General features: G+C 44.3%; 1 protein-coding gene across 3 annotated transcripts in view; it reads left to right on the top strand.

Annotated features, from left to right (window-relative positions):
* Positions 1 to 17,313, top strand: part of gpc3 (glypican 3) — a 231,442-nt gene that overhangs the window by 143,674 nt on the left and 70,455 nt on the right. For 2 of the 3 annotated variants that reach the window (XM_086222963.1, XM_086222965.1), the window contains one exon: positions 1 to 112. In XM_086222963.1, the coding sequence (XP_086079089.1) occupies positions 1 to 112 (112 nt within the window). Of the gene's footprint in view, positions 113 to 703; positions 809 to 17,313 lie in introns of all 3 variants that reach the window. The other variant, XR_015119113.1, reaches the window with a different exon arrangement.

The raw sequence follows: 17,313 nt of genomic DNA, 5'->3' as shown, positions 1-17,313 counted from the left end.
GTTTGTGGGGCCTGGCCCGAAGCGGTTGCACTCCAGCTCAGAATCCCGAAACAGCAAGCCACATGAGCCAATCATCAACCAGATCATAGACAAACTGAAACACATTAACCAGGTGAGCTGTACTTTCGTAGTGTCTCTGACAGTTTGCGCATGCATGTTTGTGTGTCTCTGGTGCATTTTCTGGTAAGCTAAAGCTATAAGTGCACATACATGTCCCATTCTCATATATAGAAGTGTTTAATAATTGTGGTGTTTAAGTTTGCTTGGCCTGTAGTTCTTTAATTGGTTTAGATTTGACCTTTGAGTCCCCATGTGTTACTCTGAATCTCCTATGGAGGATAAGCACATGCCAAGAAAGATTTTAAATAAATTAGTTTTGCCTCTTTTCTAAGCAATTAGCAATTTTTTAGACACAAATCAGTTGATGTGCAACCAGTTAAGACACTTGCTGGGGATGATTGAGGTTTTTGTGCCAAGCAGAAGTTGTCTTCTGTCCACATTCAGCCCCGGCTGAATTCAAGGCTGCTGTCTCCTTGGAAACAACCCTGAGGGGTGTGCATGCTGAACCCAGTGATGTTTGCTATTTGTCCCATCAGTTTTCAAACTAAACACGGACAACATTAATCCAAACCTTGGTCATTTTTGGATGTGATTTAATGCAAACTAATGTGGTCCACAGAAGGTTTTCTGATTTAATATTTAGGAATGGCTGCCTTGGAGGATTGCAGGAAACTGAGGTTCATTCAAGCTGACATTGACCTAGAAGTGGGGGACACTCTGCACTGGTTTCCAATCAGACATACATTGAGTAAGTCAATGACCAAATTCCACATCCCAGTGTTTCTCAAACCTTTTTTAAACCAAGTACTACCTCAGAAAAAATAGGCTCTCCAAGTACTGCTAATATGACCAAAATTAAAAATACAGTCATGGTAGCCTGCTCTATTCAGTGACAGACAATTCATGCAGAGTCAGGTATGTTCCATTTATTTCTGTTATTTATTTTGTTAATTGTTGTAGGCCACAGTGTGTAAGGCATAGCACAACAACTGTCATCTCTGCAACACAACTGTCACACACCAATAGGCAACCCCTCACTCTCATACATAGTCATGCGCAGACATAGCTGCTTGCCAGTATTGTGTAGCTTGCTGGCTTTTGATATGCAGTGGCTGGACGGTACAGGGTTGTGATTTTGCTTCTGGTGTATAACCTGTTTGAATTGTGGACATCGAATTCTTCAGTGTTTCGCGTTTTCTTACAAAAAAATTTCAGCGGTTTGTCTTGTTGCATTTGGTGCTTGGTTAAACGGGGCTGGCTAAACTGGTTTCACTGATTAATTGCTTAGAACTTCATCACATACCACACACCTAAGCCTTGGCTCTTCCTCAGTCCAACTGAATCCAAATTGGAGATATCTTAAGTCATATTTTCTTATCATCTTGTTAACATTAGCAGGAGCTGGACACTTTGGCTACACTGCTTAAATAGACATTTTATTTTTGCTCTTGATGTTGCCGTGGCAGTCGAACTGCACTACTGTCATGTTTTTTAACCATGGATTATGTACGCATGCGCAATGTGAAAAATTATTCCACACTACTCACTGGACCAACTCTCTCACGGTATACATGTCAATTAAAAGAATAACTACCTTCAAACAAAACTATATACAGTGCCGAAAAATTTGATTAGACCACCTGTTAAAAAAAATGAGAAAACATGTATATTTTTGAACCCTTTCAAAAACTGAAACAACTAAATAGTCCTTTTCAACACGTAATAACCAAGTAACGTAATATTTCGTACAGCCTCTTTTGGCCTTGATAACAACTTGCATTCTTGGTGGCATTGTTCTAATGTACTTTTTGACAGTTTCTTTTGTTGTCGAGTTCCAAATGGTTTGTAGCTGTTTCCACAGACTTGCTTTGGATGAAACTTTTGTGGGATTACTCTTTGAATCTCCTGAATCCCAAATATGTTCAATAGGATTTGGACTATGATGTGGCTAGTCCATCAGTTCCAGTACTCAAGGTTCCTCTATCTATCTATCTATCTATCTATCTATCTATCTATCTATCTATCTATCTATCTATCTATCTATCTATACACATATGCTTACAGTCTTCATTGACACCTAGTCATTGCACATCACAGTACACCCAGTCATAACATGTATATGTATTTATTTATCTAACTTTATAATTTCGTTTGAAGACATTACAATTTATTTATACAATTCATATACTTCGCTCTCTCTCATCTTTGAACTCAACCTCCCTATGTTTCCCTTTGTTTATGATCCTTTTATCGGTAAATGGGAACCCTTTAGTGAACCCCAATATTTGTATTACCTTGTATTATTATCAATTATCATAAGTACCACCTTATTCAATTAACATGAAAATTGGTTCAATTCCTAAAGACTGCTATCCATTTTTCACTGGCAGATGGCTGATGACCGAGCACACCTTGTGTTTTAATAGTCTGTAATGCCCATGTAACATTACCTTTTCACCATGTTCCAGTGAAAATATGCATTGTGTAGCCTACTTTATTCCACTCAAACCAGTTGATGGAAATGCGCCCAATTCCCCTTTCCTTTTTTGCAGCATTTTCAAAGTTGCCCAAAAGTTGCTTGACAAGTAAATGAAGACATAATTTATGTCTCTAACATTTCTATCAATATAATTTGATGCACATTTTGAAATATCACATTAGAAAAGGTTGAGTGAAAAGGTTGGTGGTAATCCAAGAAAACTGTTTTTACACTTGAGGTGAGTTTTATCTTTTTTTAAAGAATAAAGTGCAAAACATGAGATGGAAACCCCAAAACAGATCAAGCTCTGATGTGGTAAATCTTAAACTCAAATGACTGATCAGCTTTGTGTTTATCTCCTGACAACATGTAACATATCCAATACTAGCTGGCATCAAAAACAATTTCAACTTGTCTTGACTCCTATGGTTGTATTGACAGAGCCATGTGTAAATTGCCCTTACTGCCATATTCTGGCATCATGTTGTCCATTTCATTTGTTCCAGATACAACTATTGCACATACCCTTTTTTGGATTCATCCATAGTGCACTTATATTTCACTTGACAATTAAATGGAGTCACAACTTCTGTTTGGGTCACCCTTCCTCCTCTTCAGTACCACCATTTTATCCAAATATGGTCAAATCTAGCTGTAAAAAGCTAAGCTGGCAAACTCACGACTTAAAGCATGAGTGGTGACCTGCTTTGTCCACAGTCAATGAACAAAAACTATAAGGAGCTTCATAATACTTCCAAATGTTTATCGACTACACACAGTATATCAATCTGAATTGCACTGAGCTGGCATTTTCTAAATAATTTCTGAAGCCATTGAAGAAGGTGAGGCTGGTTTTAAAGTAATTTTACAAGAGTGCCACCTCCCTTACAGTTGAAAGACCACAGTTTCTGGATGTTTGAGGGTTAAAAGCAAATGGATTAATTAACCATCTGATATGAGAGAGGAGGCCAAGACTCATAGATAATTACTTTCATCTGCCCTGCTTATGCAGTGTGTATGAGGACAGGCCAATACTGAAGACGGTCTGTGTAATGTTCCTGGATGTGGACCAGCGGAACGACTGCTGATTAAAAGCTGTACTACTTCAGTCTCAAGATGCCATGCATTGTGTACGATATGTTCAGAACTGCAAAATATGGAGATTGTTGTGACTCAGCTTGGGAACACAGGTCACACTTTTGGAATTTACAAGTCCGACAAAGATCTCGTATTCTGCTCATGCTTGCCAATATAATGAACATTGTTCCCCTTGGCTGAATCAATCAATGCTTCTTCCAGCTTGTACTGACCCAGTTTCCAACCACAAATCTGTCCCAGCCACACGATGTGATCCTGTCATAAAATATAGGGAACATGGTACCCCTCCATAGAATCCACTTCCTTCCAATTTTAATCCCCTTGATGTTTAATTCCTCCACTCCTATGTGCTCGCCAGCCCTGTATAATTGCAGCGTAAATGTGTCATTTCTCACATTGTCAGCGTCAATCAGGGTATCAGCAGATATAGAGAGTCTGGCAGGGAGACTCTTGCTCTTGCACCTCTGTGGGGTTGAACTAAACACCAGTAGAAGAAGGGGGGAAAAAGTCTAGCTGTTTGTTATTCTCTCATGCCGAAAGCAACTGATGTCATGACTGGGCCATAGCCAAGTTGAAAGTGTATTGTTAACTTAAATGGATGAGGAGTAATGGCTTTCAGTTATAGCTATGCAACTCAAAATCTTTAAACAATACAGGACTTTGAGGAGGAATGGACATTTTTGTGTCTTCTTACACTATGTAACTACTCGGGCTGTAATCTCCCAGTCGACTGGTTGATTTTGTCAGGGTTCGCGGTTGTGGATGGTGAGGGAGACCCAAATGCAGACAGTGTTGAGGTGAACAAAACAGGTTTATTGAAAGCCGGGGGACTGAAGACTTGGCGTGGCGTGAGAGCTGGGGACTTTGCGTGGGGCAGGAGACTTGACGACGAAGGCTTGACGTGATTAGAGACAGACTATGAACATAATTATACGAGACAGCCAAACTAACAACTTACGACAAAGTACTAACGGCAATGACCCAACAATGAACACAGGAAAACATCGAGGTTAAATACAAGGAGGGAACAAGGCGCAGGTGTGGCAATCAACCAGGTGAGACACATGAGGTAATCACAGGAGGGAGGTCAGGAAGACAGGACATGACTACAAAATAAAACAGGAAGCACGAGACAGGGATCATGACAGTACCCCCCCCCCCCCCCCCCCCCAAGGGCTGGCTCCCAGACAGCCCAAGGCGCCGTGAAGAGCCACAGGAGCAAGACAGGCGTCCGCCTGGACCCTCGTGGCAGGAGCAGGAGAGGCGTCCCCTCGGACGGAAAACAGGAGAGGCGTCGCCTCGCACCCTCGGAGCGAAACAGTGCCAGCCAGGGCCCTCGGCGCCGGAACAGGAGTGACGCCCGCCAGGACCCTTGACACCGGAACAGGAGTGACGCCCGCCAGGACCCGTGGTGGCGAAGAAGGGATAGTGCCCGCCAGGACCTTCGGCGCTGTAACAGGAGTGACGCCCGCTGGGACCCTTGGCGGCAGAGAAGGAGTAGCGCCAGCCAGGACCCTCGGCGCCGGAACAGGAGTGACGCCCGCCAGGATCCTTGGCGGTTGAGAAGGTGTAGCAGCCGCTGGGATTGGGATGGTGCCCGCCAGAGCCCTTGGCGCCGCGACAGGAGAGGTGCCCGCCAGGACCCTCGGCAGAGCAGGAGTTGAGCCCGCCAGGACCCTCGGCAGAGCAGGAGTTGAGCCCGCCAGGACCCTTGGTGGAGCAGGAGTTGAGCCCGCCAGGACCCTTGGTGGAGCAGGAGTTGAGCCCGCCAGGACCCTTGGTGGAGCAGGAGTTGAGCCCGCCAGGACCCTTGGCGGTGGAGCAAATGTTGTACCAGCCAGGACCCTCGGCACCGGAACAGGAGTGGCACCCACGAGGACCCGTGGCGGTGGAGAAGGTGTAGCAGCTGCTGGGCGTGGGATGAGGGCTGGACCTGGCTGCCTAGGAGCACAAGGGTGGCCAGCCTTTTCCTTCACCTCAGGCTAGGATCTCATGGGCCTCCCGGATGGAGGCCGAGCCGACCTGCGGGCTCGTTGCACCAAGCGAGGACCCCCAAAGGCCAGCTGGGTGCCCGTGAAGTCCTCCTCCCGATGTGACTCTTTCCAGAATCCTTCTTGCCATCAAGGCAAAGTTCTCAAAAAAGTCATCATACGTGGGGGGGGGGGGGACTGATTGGTTGATTTTTTGCCACGTTAATTTCATCAGGAGTCAATTTATTAATTTATTAAGTATTTATTGTATTTATAAGTATTTATTATATTAATTTATTTATTAAGTATTTAATTTCATCAGTATCAAAAGTACCGAAACCACCCCTGTTTCACAGATAACAATCCATCTTTGAACACCCCCTTGTTTCGCTATTTTGGACTCGCCCGACCCACTAGAGACAGACAGACTGAAGAGTACTAGAAGGCCAACGTCTGGTGGTTTGATGAATGTATATTTAATTTTGACAGTTTCATTTCAAGTCAGTCCTCGTCCACCATGTCAAAGACGTCTGCAGCGTGGCAGCATTTCATGAAAACAGATCATTGAAAAAAAAAGTCGAATGCAAAGTTTGCCAACACCAGTTTTCATGTCACAGCTCCACTACAAACACGACGTATCACCTAGAAACGGTGAGCTAACGTGTCCACCTTAGGTTGCCCCGTCAGTTTTGAGCACATGAACACATCAGAATTGACACTTCAGTGTTTTAGTCTAATAATTGTTTTTGTTTTAATTGTAAAAATTCTTACCGTGGACTTGCCTTTTGTGTTTGAGAGTCAAGTTTTAAGTTAAAAGTCTATTTGTGTCTCAGCCGCGATGCTGAGCTCCTCTGTTCAGTCTGGCTCTGTCAGGACCAATGATGGCGTCGGTCAGTTATTATAACCTGACAGAAACAATTGTCTCAATATTCCTCAACAGGTTTGTGCTGATAGTTGACACAGTAGAGTTTCAGGGCTTCAGTCGATTAAGAATTTCTTTGGTTGATTACAGCCCTAGTAACTACTTCCAGTATGATGTCCTGTCTGGTTATTGAGGCCTGTGTATGAAGAACATCAAGGCTGATGTACAAAATTTAACATCAATTTGATGCAGATTTTGTGATACAAAGGCAAGAATTCTCATTGTTATCTCAACAGCGCATTTACATGTCTGCATTGTGATAAGAAAGCAAAAGTCTCTGTGTTTTAAATGAGAAAATATTATTTTGATGATGTGTTCTTGGTCTGCAGAGATGAGTTTGCGTTTCTCAACATCTGTTGAATTTCCCAGAGTATCAGGTTACAGCCCTGAACAAGTAATCTCGTAGGAGATGGTTGAGCTAGTGGCAATTATGTGATTGGTCTTTGATTACAGAGCATTTCCCTCTCATTTGTCAGATGAATTTGCCATTTTGAGGGTCAAACCTCCTGGGTTTATTTTGACAGCCTCTTCTTGGCAACGTGACACTCTTTCGATAGATATTTTTGGAATCCACTCAACATAAAGATGTTTCTCTTCAAGAATTTTATGGATTCTTTTTTGGCAAAATAAAACCATTTTGTCATATACCAACGAAAAAGTTCTGTCATTTGAAGCATAACTGCATATCTTAATACTGGACTCCAATGCACCCTCTTTAGATATTTTCATTTATTTACTTCCTCTGTCTCTCCCCATTCCTTGCCTGTCTTTCCATTGCCCCAGCTGTTCTGATTCGTGTGACGGAGTCTAGCTCTGTCGCCCGTTCCTCTTCAACCCCTCACCCCCTCCCTCCCTTCTAAACCCCCATATCTCCTCCTCTCCCTCTAGCTTCCCAGCCTAATTGAATCCAGAACCTGGGAAATCCTGCAGGTAGGACAAGAATCCAGGGTGGAAAAAAAAACAAATCTGAACTCCTAAAATTCCATTGTGCAGTTTCACTTCCAAGACAGCAGAGTTTGGGCAGTGTGCGCTTGACACCTTGTGTGTATGGAACACACTCTTTAATATATAACTTGCACATGTTTAAGGAGGAATACTTCCAGAAATTAATCTGGCCCATACATATTACCAGTATCCAACTCACATGCATCTTTGACATGTAAGCATACTGGCTCTAAGATAAAGCAACACTTCAAATACTCTTTGAAATATGTAACACACACATTGCTTTGTCTGTTATAATTACATTGAATATAAAATAGAAGCTGCTTCGTAATCATGTCAGCATGAGGAGGCCTTTTTCTACAGGGTGTGCTTACAATCATGTTGTAAACGTACACTTGCTAACCTTGCCATTATATTCACTCTGGTCAAAGAGTCGTATTTCTGTTCAGTGTCATTTACTGAATTTTTTTAAAACTGTGTTTAATATACGCCCTTTGGGTCTTTGTCGTCTTGCCCTCCTAGATTTTATGTGGGTGAAGTGCAAATGCTCTTTAAAAGCTCTTTTAAATAAAGTGTGATACCTGGAGTAAACCTCTGAAGAGCTGTGGGCGTTTATGCAGGCTGAGTCAGTATCCCTGTTTGACTGCTTTCACGTGTTATCCTTTTGTTTTCAGTAGCCCTCCGACTTAATGCAAAGTGTAGAATTTGAGGAGATACATGGGGTTATAGTTTCTTAACCTTAGGAATCCAACTACCAGATAACCCCCAGACCTCCCCACATACACATTCACACACTCAATCACAGCAGCTTTCTCCCCCACTGGCTGGGAGGTCAGACAGAGTATGTGAAGGCCCTTTTCCTCCCAATTACTGCCTGCTAATGAGGCCCAAACATCCCTTGTGCCACTGCCACCCCATTCCTCCCTAGAACAACCATACCTCTAACTTGAGGCCCATGTTAGGGCTCACCCCTCTTTGCCCACTCCACCTCGGCTCCCACACCAACACCACCCCAATGTGTGTAATTACGACACAGCTGGCTTACAAAAATGTTGTTGCACAAGCCAGGCACCAGGCTCTCTACAATACATACCCCTCTGCACAGGTTTCATTATCGCAGTCAACTTTTCTTTGCTGCCTCTTCACTTAGTTTGTGGTGAAATGTCGCGAAAGAGATGAAGAACAGAATGTTCTTGCTGACATCCTGGGCTTGTCACTTGCTACAGTCACGTGTTCCTTTGAAACAGGACCTCCCCTCCTTCCTTCCAAAGAGGTCAGGGGTCACACTTCTGGTTTCTTGTCTGTACTAGGTTATCAGAGGGTCTCCATGTTATGGTCAGGGACCCTCTCACTTTTGTTTGGGGCATGTTCTGGAGGGCACAGGCAAGTTGAGGCTCCTCTATGGACATGTCAAAGTGTTAGGACTCCGTAACTTAATCATACTCCTGTGTGCTCTCCCTCTTTAAGACATTCTATGCAACCTTTAAGGTTCCTTTCCTCTACATCAGGACAGGTACTGTGTATTTGGGAAGCTTTAATAGGAAATGTCTGGGGGTACTTCTTTGATAGAAAATTAAACCAGCAATTATAACCAAATGATACATTTTATTGTATAACTCCAGCAACATACTGGGACTAACATCTATGTTATTGCCAAAGTAAAGCACATTTTATTTCTGCTCTGATTTGATCAAAAGATTTCCATCCATCCATTCATTTTCTTCCGCTCAGTCACACCCTGTACACCCAACACATAAACAAACAACCATTCACACTCACATTCATACCTACGGTCAATTTAGAGTATCAATCAGCCTCGTCCCCTCTTGATGTCTTTGGACTGTGGGAGGAAGCTGGAGTACCAGAGAGAACTCACACAGGAACAGGGAGAACATGGAGACTCCACACAGAAAGATCCTGTGATGGAGCCGGGACTCGAACCCGGAACCTTCTTGCTGTGAAGCCACAGTGCTGACCACTGCACCACCGTGCCACCTGATCTGAAAATTTGTATTTAATAATTTTCAAATGGCAATAACTGTGTTATCCCCTAAGTAGCTGTGAACCTGTAATAAAAACATCATCTTATGTCTATTCCACAAGATAATAACTTGAGGCTATTAAACAATTTCTTTGGTTAATTTCTTACAGGTTTGTTTAATTCAGCTCTCTGAGCAGCATGCAAACAATTTCAACATGATTTAGAGCCATCAAAAAAACAATTTCAGACTATGAATACAGTCTAGATTTTTGCTATCATGTTGAGACCATCACCTGTGGCTGCTCCTTTGCAAATCTCAGAGCAGGGAAGGAGACAATTGAGGGTCTATTTACTGAGTCATCACATAGCCTGTCATGTCATCTCTACTGTTACTCATTTTCTGATTGCAGTTTTTGTTGTTGTTGTGAAAAGTCCATAATCAGGAATATATGTAATTTGTTCCTCTTCTTGCTTTTCTTTTTTTTTTGGCACTGGCTGGGTATATTCTCCTGGTGCTATCAAGGCTGGGTGATTTATACCCTGCACAAGGAGTTGGGCTTCAGTGTGATACATTTGCATGAGCAGGCTGGTTTATTTTTACCACACTTACACCCAGCAGGCAAACTCCAGCAGATGGAGTTTGAAAAATGTTTCAGATCCTGAATATAGAGAGCATGGTTTCAAGGTGATGAGGGCATGAGAGTTTATATATATTCTGCTTGTCTTACACCAGCTGCTCACTATATCCAAGCGACCAAGTAACAAAAAGTTGGTGCAAACTTGTCACCTTTTGGCACAATGTCACTCACAGTGTGTATACTGGAGCCTGACATGTCCCTATCCTGTCCCATTCTTATGACTCAGGGAAACAAATCCTGACCTATGTATTCCCAGCTAAATCTTTGGTTCTAGTCTACAGCTCAGTGATGACAAAAGTGTACTGTTGTCTTCAAACAAGGCCATCATCACCATCATCATCTCTTATGTGCTGTGTCATAATCAACTGGACTGTTTCAGTTTCCTTGAGGACCATCATCCAAAAGGCATCTTCAGTTCTAAGCAAAGATTTATTCAAGCTACATAGGATTACCAGGGGCCTCATGTAGCAAGAAAAACTTGCGTATGCCAGGATCGGCGCTCACGTTCAGATGTTCATTCATTGTCTTCCGCGGGGGGGGGGGGGGGGGGGAGGCTGGAGCCTATACCAGGGTCTACGGGCGAGAGGCGGGGTTCACCCTGGACAGGTCGCCAGTCCAACATACAGAGACGAACAACCATTCACACTCACATTCATACCTACGGTCAATTTAGAGTATCAATCAGCCTCGTCCCCAATTGCAAGTCTTTGGACTGTGGGAGGAAGCTGGAGTACCAGAGAGAACCCACGCAGGAACAGGGAGAACATGGAGACTCACACAGAAAGATCCCGCGCCCGAGTCGGGGCTCGAACCTTCTTGCTGTGAGGCGACAGTGCTGACCACTGCACCACCGTGGAGCCACGTTTAGATGTATCAACGCGAAAAGTTTGTCAATTCTTGCGCTGTTTCACGTCAACTCATGCCCATGGTGGTGGACCTGATCATCTGCCTCTCCTGCAGGTACATTAAATTCCCTTACGGTGCGGCTGAACAGGCCAATATTAAAGCGCAATTTGCAGCAATAGCCTGATTCTCTCATGTAATCGGAGCCATTGACTGCACTCATGTAAAAGCGGCACCCATGAGGAACACTCTTACATTCATCGTAAGGGTTTCCACTCCATCAATGTGCAGATCATTGATGTGCAGAGGCTGGAGGGATGGACGCCGATCCCGGCCGGGTAGCCGTCCTGGCACGCCAGAATTTCATTTCCACAATGTGAATGGGTAAGAAGCGATTACACGATTCATGAAGCCAGATTAATTTATTTGTCCACAAACGTTCCAGAACATTTTTCAGGCGGTCGAGCCGCTCATTGATCCCCGTTATTCCCCGAATAATGTCCGCCTGTGTGAGGACCCTCCCACTGGGTCCGGGTGGGCTGGAGGACCGTCCGCCGTTTGTCTGCCTGGTGCTGGGATGGGCTGGCCGAATGCCACTGTTCCTGTTGGATGAGTCTGAGCCGGCGGACGGGCTGCAGGGGTGCTGCACGTTGGTGGCATGGCTGACGGATCAATTTCTGTTAAAGATTAAACATATTGGTTTATTTAAATGGCTGATTCTGTGTGTTTGTTGCATTTACATCTGTGGCAAAGCATGTGGAAATGTTGCGTAAGAAATGGAGTTGCCACATACCCCCCAGGCTCTCGGAGTCCCCTCCACACACACAAACACACACACAGGAGCTGCCCATGACTCCTGCCACCCGCTGCTCAAATTCCATCAGGTGCCCCCCAGCACGAACATTTATAGTTGTTGTTGATGACTAAAGGCATGTTCACACCAAACGCGACGCGGTGTGAACACACATTTACAGGTGTGTTTATGTGCTTAATAATAGAGAATGAATGAAGGGTGCGCTCAGAGGGGAGTGCAGTACCACAGTCAGGCCAGCAGGTGGGGCTTTCGTTGGTGCTGTCTACCTAAATGCGGTATCTGTGCTCTGCCAGCAGAGGTCATGCTTCACCACCAATCTTCTAGGGTGTCCGAATGGTGCCTCCGTGTTTAGGTCGTAGAAGTAGGCTGTACCGGGAGGTGGTAGCAGGAGGACGTAGGTTGCCACTTAGCAATTCGGACGCAGCCGTGGATTCCGGCGCTCGCACATATTGATACATCTGGATTTTTTTGTGCGTACGCAACTTTTGTATGTATGAGATCCACGCAAGTATTGATACATCGGGCCCCTGCTGATGTTGAAATGGAGGGTTTCCAAGCAGCACATGACTCTGGGAACTGCTGCCATAAGATGTAAAACAGAGAAGCAGAAAAAAACTAGTGATCGTCCAAGGGGCATAATCTGATTTAGCAACCTGGAGCCTCATGTATCAATACTTGCGTAGATCTCATACTAACAAAACGGCGGTCGCAAGAATCCTGAAAGTTGTGCACGCAGGAAAAATCCGGACATATCAATATTTGTGAGCGCCGGAATCCAGGCACGTTGCCTTGATACATCCCAATCAGCGTGGAATTGAGCACACATGTTAGAGTGACCAGGCCCTCCCTCGTTATGCCCACCTATAAAAACGCAAATGTATTTAAATAGTGTCTCCGCTGTCCGCACTCGCAAAGCAATGTCAAAGAAAAAGAGGTTCACGGTGTGCAGCTGGAGGTGCCAGCTGGAGATGGAGGAGAGATGACAGCCTGTCCAGTGGTGTTCAAAAAAAAAAAAAAGTTAGTGAGTGGGGTAAGGTGTGCTAGAGGGTGAATGCGGTGGGTTTGGAGCAACGCATGCCACAGATGTAAAGGCAACAAATACACAGAATCGGCCATTTAAATAAACCAATATGTTTAATTGAAATTGATCCCTCAGCCATGCCGCCGACGTGCAGCACCCCTGCTGGCTCCTGCGCCAGCCCGTCCGCCGGCTCAGAGTCATCCGCTAGGACCAACGGCATTCAAGCCAGCCCGTCCCCCGGCCCCAGCACAAGCACCAGGCCGACAAGCGGCGGACAGTCCTCCAGCCCACCAGGACCCAGCGGCGCATCCTCCGGCCCACACGGATCCAGAGGGAGGGTCCACACACAGGCGGTCCTGTGGTCGCAGGAGGACATTATTAGGGGAATAACGGGGATCAATGAGCGGCTCGACCGCCTGAAACATGTTCTGGAACGTTTTGTGGACAAACTAAATTAATCTGGCTTCATGAATTCTGTAATCGCTTCTTACCCATTCACATTGTGGAAATGAAATTCTGGCGTGCGAGGACGGCTGCCTGGCCGAGATCGGCGTCCATCTTTTCATATTGATACATCTGAACGTGAGCGGCGATCTTGGGGTACGCAAGTTTTTCTTGCGTAAACCGCATTGATACATGAGGCCCCAGGTCAGGAATGGGACTTTTTAAACTATAAGAAAAAAATTGTCATGCCAATTATATTTAACACTGAGGCTAAGAAGCTTTTACTTTCAAAGATGATCTACTAAAGGAACAAAGTCTACACCAAAACAACAACAACAACAACAACAAAACAATGTAATCATCCATTCAGGTTTTAGTGCTGGCAAAAGACATCTTGAAATAGCCTAATTGGCTTAGTCACAGATGTGGAATGGATACACACCCAGTTTAACACAGGACTGGAGAGCTCTAACTGGAATTAACATCAGGAAATTAAATCTTGTCTGTTCTAACTGTCTGACAGTCTTGGGCTGAATGCATGACATTCTCGACAAGATGGGAGGGGCAGAGAGAAGAACAAGTCAGAGCATAGGATGAGTTTGTTTTTTTTTTACATTTCAAACTCAATAAAAGTTGAAGTAATGAGTCGGAGAAAGCAGGTGGGACTGCAGGGCGGGCCACATCGTCTGAAACACTGTGTGCTGAGGAGCTTTCCATGACTCACTGTGTGGAAAGTGGGCCCTGTCATTCCTTTCTCTTTCCACACACACGGTGTCCCTCATTTATTCCCAACTCTTTCTAGCTTTGTTCTAAGCTCCAAACAACATGTCTGCAAACTTGATACAAGCTCTGTAGCACAGTGGCCGTATGGTGGAGATTAGGTGTAATAGACAGTCCATTTCCTCCATTTATCAAAAAATAGACTTTGCTTAAAAGTCACATTTGATTTGCTTAACACAGTGACCTTGCTTTGAGCTCTTACCACACAAACATACACAAGCTGGGTTTTTTTTAGCAGATATTTATTTTTCTCTGCAGCAGAAAAGGAGACCCAGTAAATAGCAGAAAGACAATATGAAATTCTGCAGTTTATTTTTCAATCACAGCTTTGTGTAGACTTTCTTATCTGTCAAATGAAATGTGATGAGAAGGAATTAATAGAGTGCTAGAGCCAGTTTTCACCTCTTCTAAAATTTTAAAAGTACAATCTCATTTCGGAAATTTTGCTCATTAGTAATATCTACATTGTACACCATCCATCCATTTTCTACTGCTTATCCTGTCAAGGGTCGCTGGAGCCTATCCCAGCCTCTATGGGCGAGAGGCAGGGTTCACCCTGGACAGGTCGCCAGTCCATCACAGGGCCAACACATAGAGACAGACAACCATTCACACTCACATTCATACCTACAGTCAATTTAGAGTATCAATCAGCCTCGTCCCCTCTTGATGTCTTTGGACTGTGGAGGAAGCTGGAGTACCAGAGAGAACCCAGCAGGAACAGGGAGAACATGGAGACTCCACACAGAAAGATCCTGTGATGGAGCCGGGACTCAAACCCAGAACCTTCTTGCTGTGAGGCCTCACTGCTCACCACTGCACCACTGCTTTGATACTGTCCAGTGGTTTTCTAGCTTTTCTAGAACCCGAATAAATGGTGCTGAGAGCAATATGACTTAATCTAAACTAAACTACTAAAACTAATTTGTTGAAATGTCTACAACCCAAAACAATGATCTTACTGGCACTAAAAATAAAAGAGCTGCACCGTCAGGCACTATCTCTCAGCAGCAGCAGCATTTCCTGTTGTACAGCAATTTAAGGGCAACACAAAAATCCAGTCAGCAGGTTTTGTCTCTATGTTTTCCTAGGAAACATAAGGTAATGCATTTGTATGCTTAGCCTTCAACAGATACGGAAACATGCAACAGGAGATGCTGAAACCATGGCTTGTGTAAATGAATGTATAGTAGGTAGCACTGTGTGTCTGAACTTAAACCTAAAGTTCTGTACAGTAGATCACCCAGTCACAATTTATATAGCATTGAAAAAATTCACCTTCATTTTCTGTGTTATTAATCAAAATGATGCCAGATTATTTACAACGAAACATGGCTGATGATCACAGAGTATGATTGGATTTCCATCAGTGCAGGTCAACCAGTGGCTGGGCTCTGCATCTCAGTTGCAGCTGTCATGTCCAACAGTGCCTCTGTGTAGAGTTCACGTCATGTGTGGGAGGCACTGACAAACTTGCATTCTTTTTTTTGTCTCTGTCTGAGCTGGCATGCATTAAGCACCCCCCCCCCCACCCAGCCATATGTTTGGACTTTGGGTCCAGCCTTTGAGCCTGTGTTTCCTTGGTGTGACATGCTCTTTTTTGTTGCAGGGAGGTGAACCCTGTAGTCTGTGGGATGCATATAGCTAGGCTGATTACCTGTTCTATGTATCCAGCTGTCTGTCAAAGCCAGCTCCTCATGGAAATCAGAGAGACAATTACAGAAGAAACAGCAGAGTGAGACTGCCAGATTTCCTATGTTAATGGGAACCATACTGAGTGTTTCTCAAAAAATGTCTTTTATTTCTTTCCTCCCTGCTTTCTTTGCTTTGTTTTTGTTTTTTTTTCATTAATTGCAGAAGATTCCAGCCCAAAGCAACTTGAGGTTTTTCCCTCCTGTGGTAAATTTGGAGGCTCTTGTTGGATCATGCTGTGGTTCATCTATGCCAAAAGTGTAGTGTCACGTTTGACACAAGCATACATCCCACCCCTCCCTGCTACCGCAGCTGTGGCAGAGGCAAGCAGCCTCCAGGGAGATGCCACAGTACTCTGTCACAAAGGTTACCAGGGAGAGGTATAACCCTACTATTGCTCTGGGCAGAAGGGCATATTTTGGCAGCATGTGTGGCTGTGATTATCCAGCCAACTTCTTTTTTAAATTCCTTGGGGAAAAAAATCTCATCTGCTGTTCATCTACTGCTATTTTTATCTGGTATATGTTCATGATGCTACTTCCCCTTGCATATGTGATACAAACAAGTTCCAAAACATTATATGCTGCTGTGCATTCTTTGGTTCACATCAGTGAGTCAATAAACAGCATGTTTGTGTGTTTTGCTGTGTTGGTGTGTATGTTGGCAGGTGTTGAGTTACACATGACAGGGTTCTCACAGGCGCTCTTATAAACTGGGACAAAATACTTGCCATCAATGTTTCTTCCACATCCCTCATACATTTTTTTATGCTTTGTTCAAAAATATCCTGAACCACATCTTTCTCCATGGGCTTCTCAAATCTGTTTGCCTTTCAATATGTTTATAGGCACCACTCCTCTCCCTTAAATCCAACCGAGTTGCCAGGATACAAACCATGAGAAGGAATTTCAGGGGATTAGTAAATGGTGAACTTTAAGAAAATGCTTCAGTACATTAAACTCCCATTCATCATGGGAAGTTTGTTTGTGAGAGAAAATACCAGGGGTATGACAATATAATATTCTCCTTCTAACATACAAAGTCCTCAACAATCAGGCACCTTCATATTTGATAGAACTCATTGTCCCTTGTTTCCCAGCCTTCGCTCCCAGGATGCAGGGTTACTTGTGGTTCCTAGAGTTTCTCATAGTAGAATGGGAAACAGAGCCTTCAGCTATCAAGCTCCCATCCTCCCAGTTCTCCCAATTTTGGGGTCGGGATGCAGACACCCTCTCTACCTTTAAGAGCAGACTTAAGACCTTCCTTTTTCATCAGGCTTATAGTTAGGGCTACTTAGACTGGCACTTAGATATGCCCGTATAGTCTTACTGTGTGTTCACACCAAACGCAAATGCGAATGTCGCGTCGCGTTATTCGTGCGAATTTGACCACCGGATCATTTTAGTGTCCATTTGTGTCATTTGCGCAAATACGCGAATTCGCTTACTTGCCCGAGTAGCGACTATTTCCAGCAAAGTTTCTTTCCGCCATTTCACCATGGATATTCAAAGAACTGTTGCGTTGTACCTGCTGTGGAAGGCCGAAATATGTCGTAAAACTAAACGCTGTCGTATCTGGGTTCACAACACCATTTAGAGGCGAGCACAGCTCGGTGAAATGCTGGGG

Source organism: Aulostomus chinensis, chromosome 13 (assembly GCF_037954235.1).
Source record: "Aulostomus chinensis isolate RoL2024-O1b breed Wild chromosome 13, RoL_Achi_v1.0, whole genome shotgun sequence".
NCBI classification, from domain to species: Eukaryota; Metazoa; Chordata; class Actinopteri; order Syngnathiformes; family Aulostomidae; genus Aulostomus; species Aulostomus chinensis.
The sequence above is the reverse complement of the archived record's forward strand: the minus strand, read 5'-3'. Positions and strand labels throughout refer to the sequence as shown.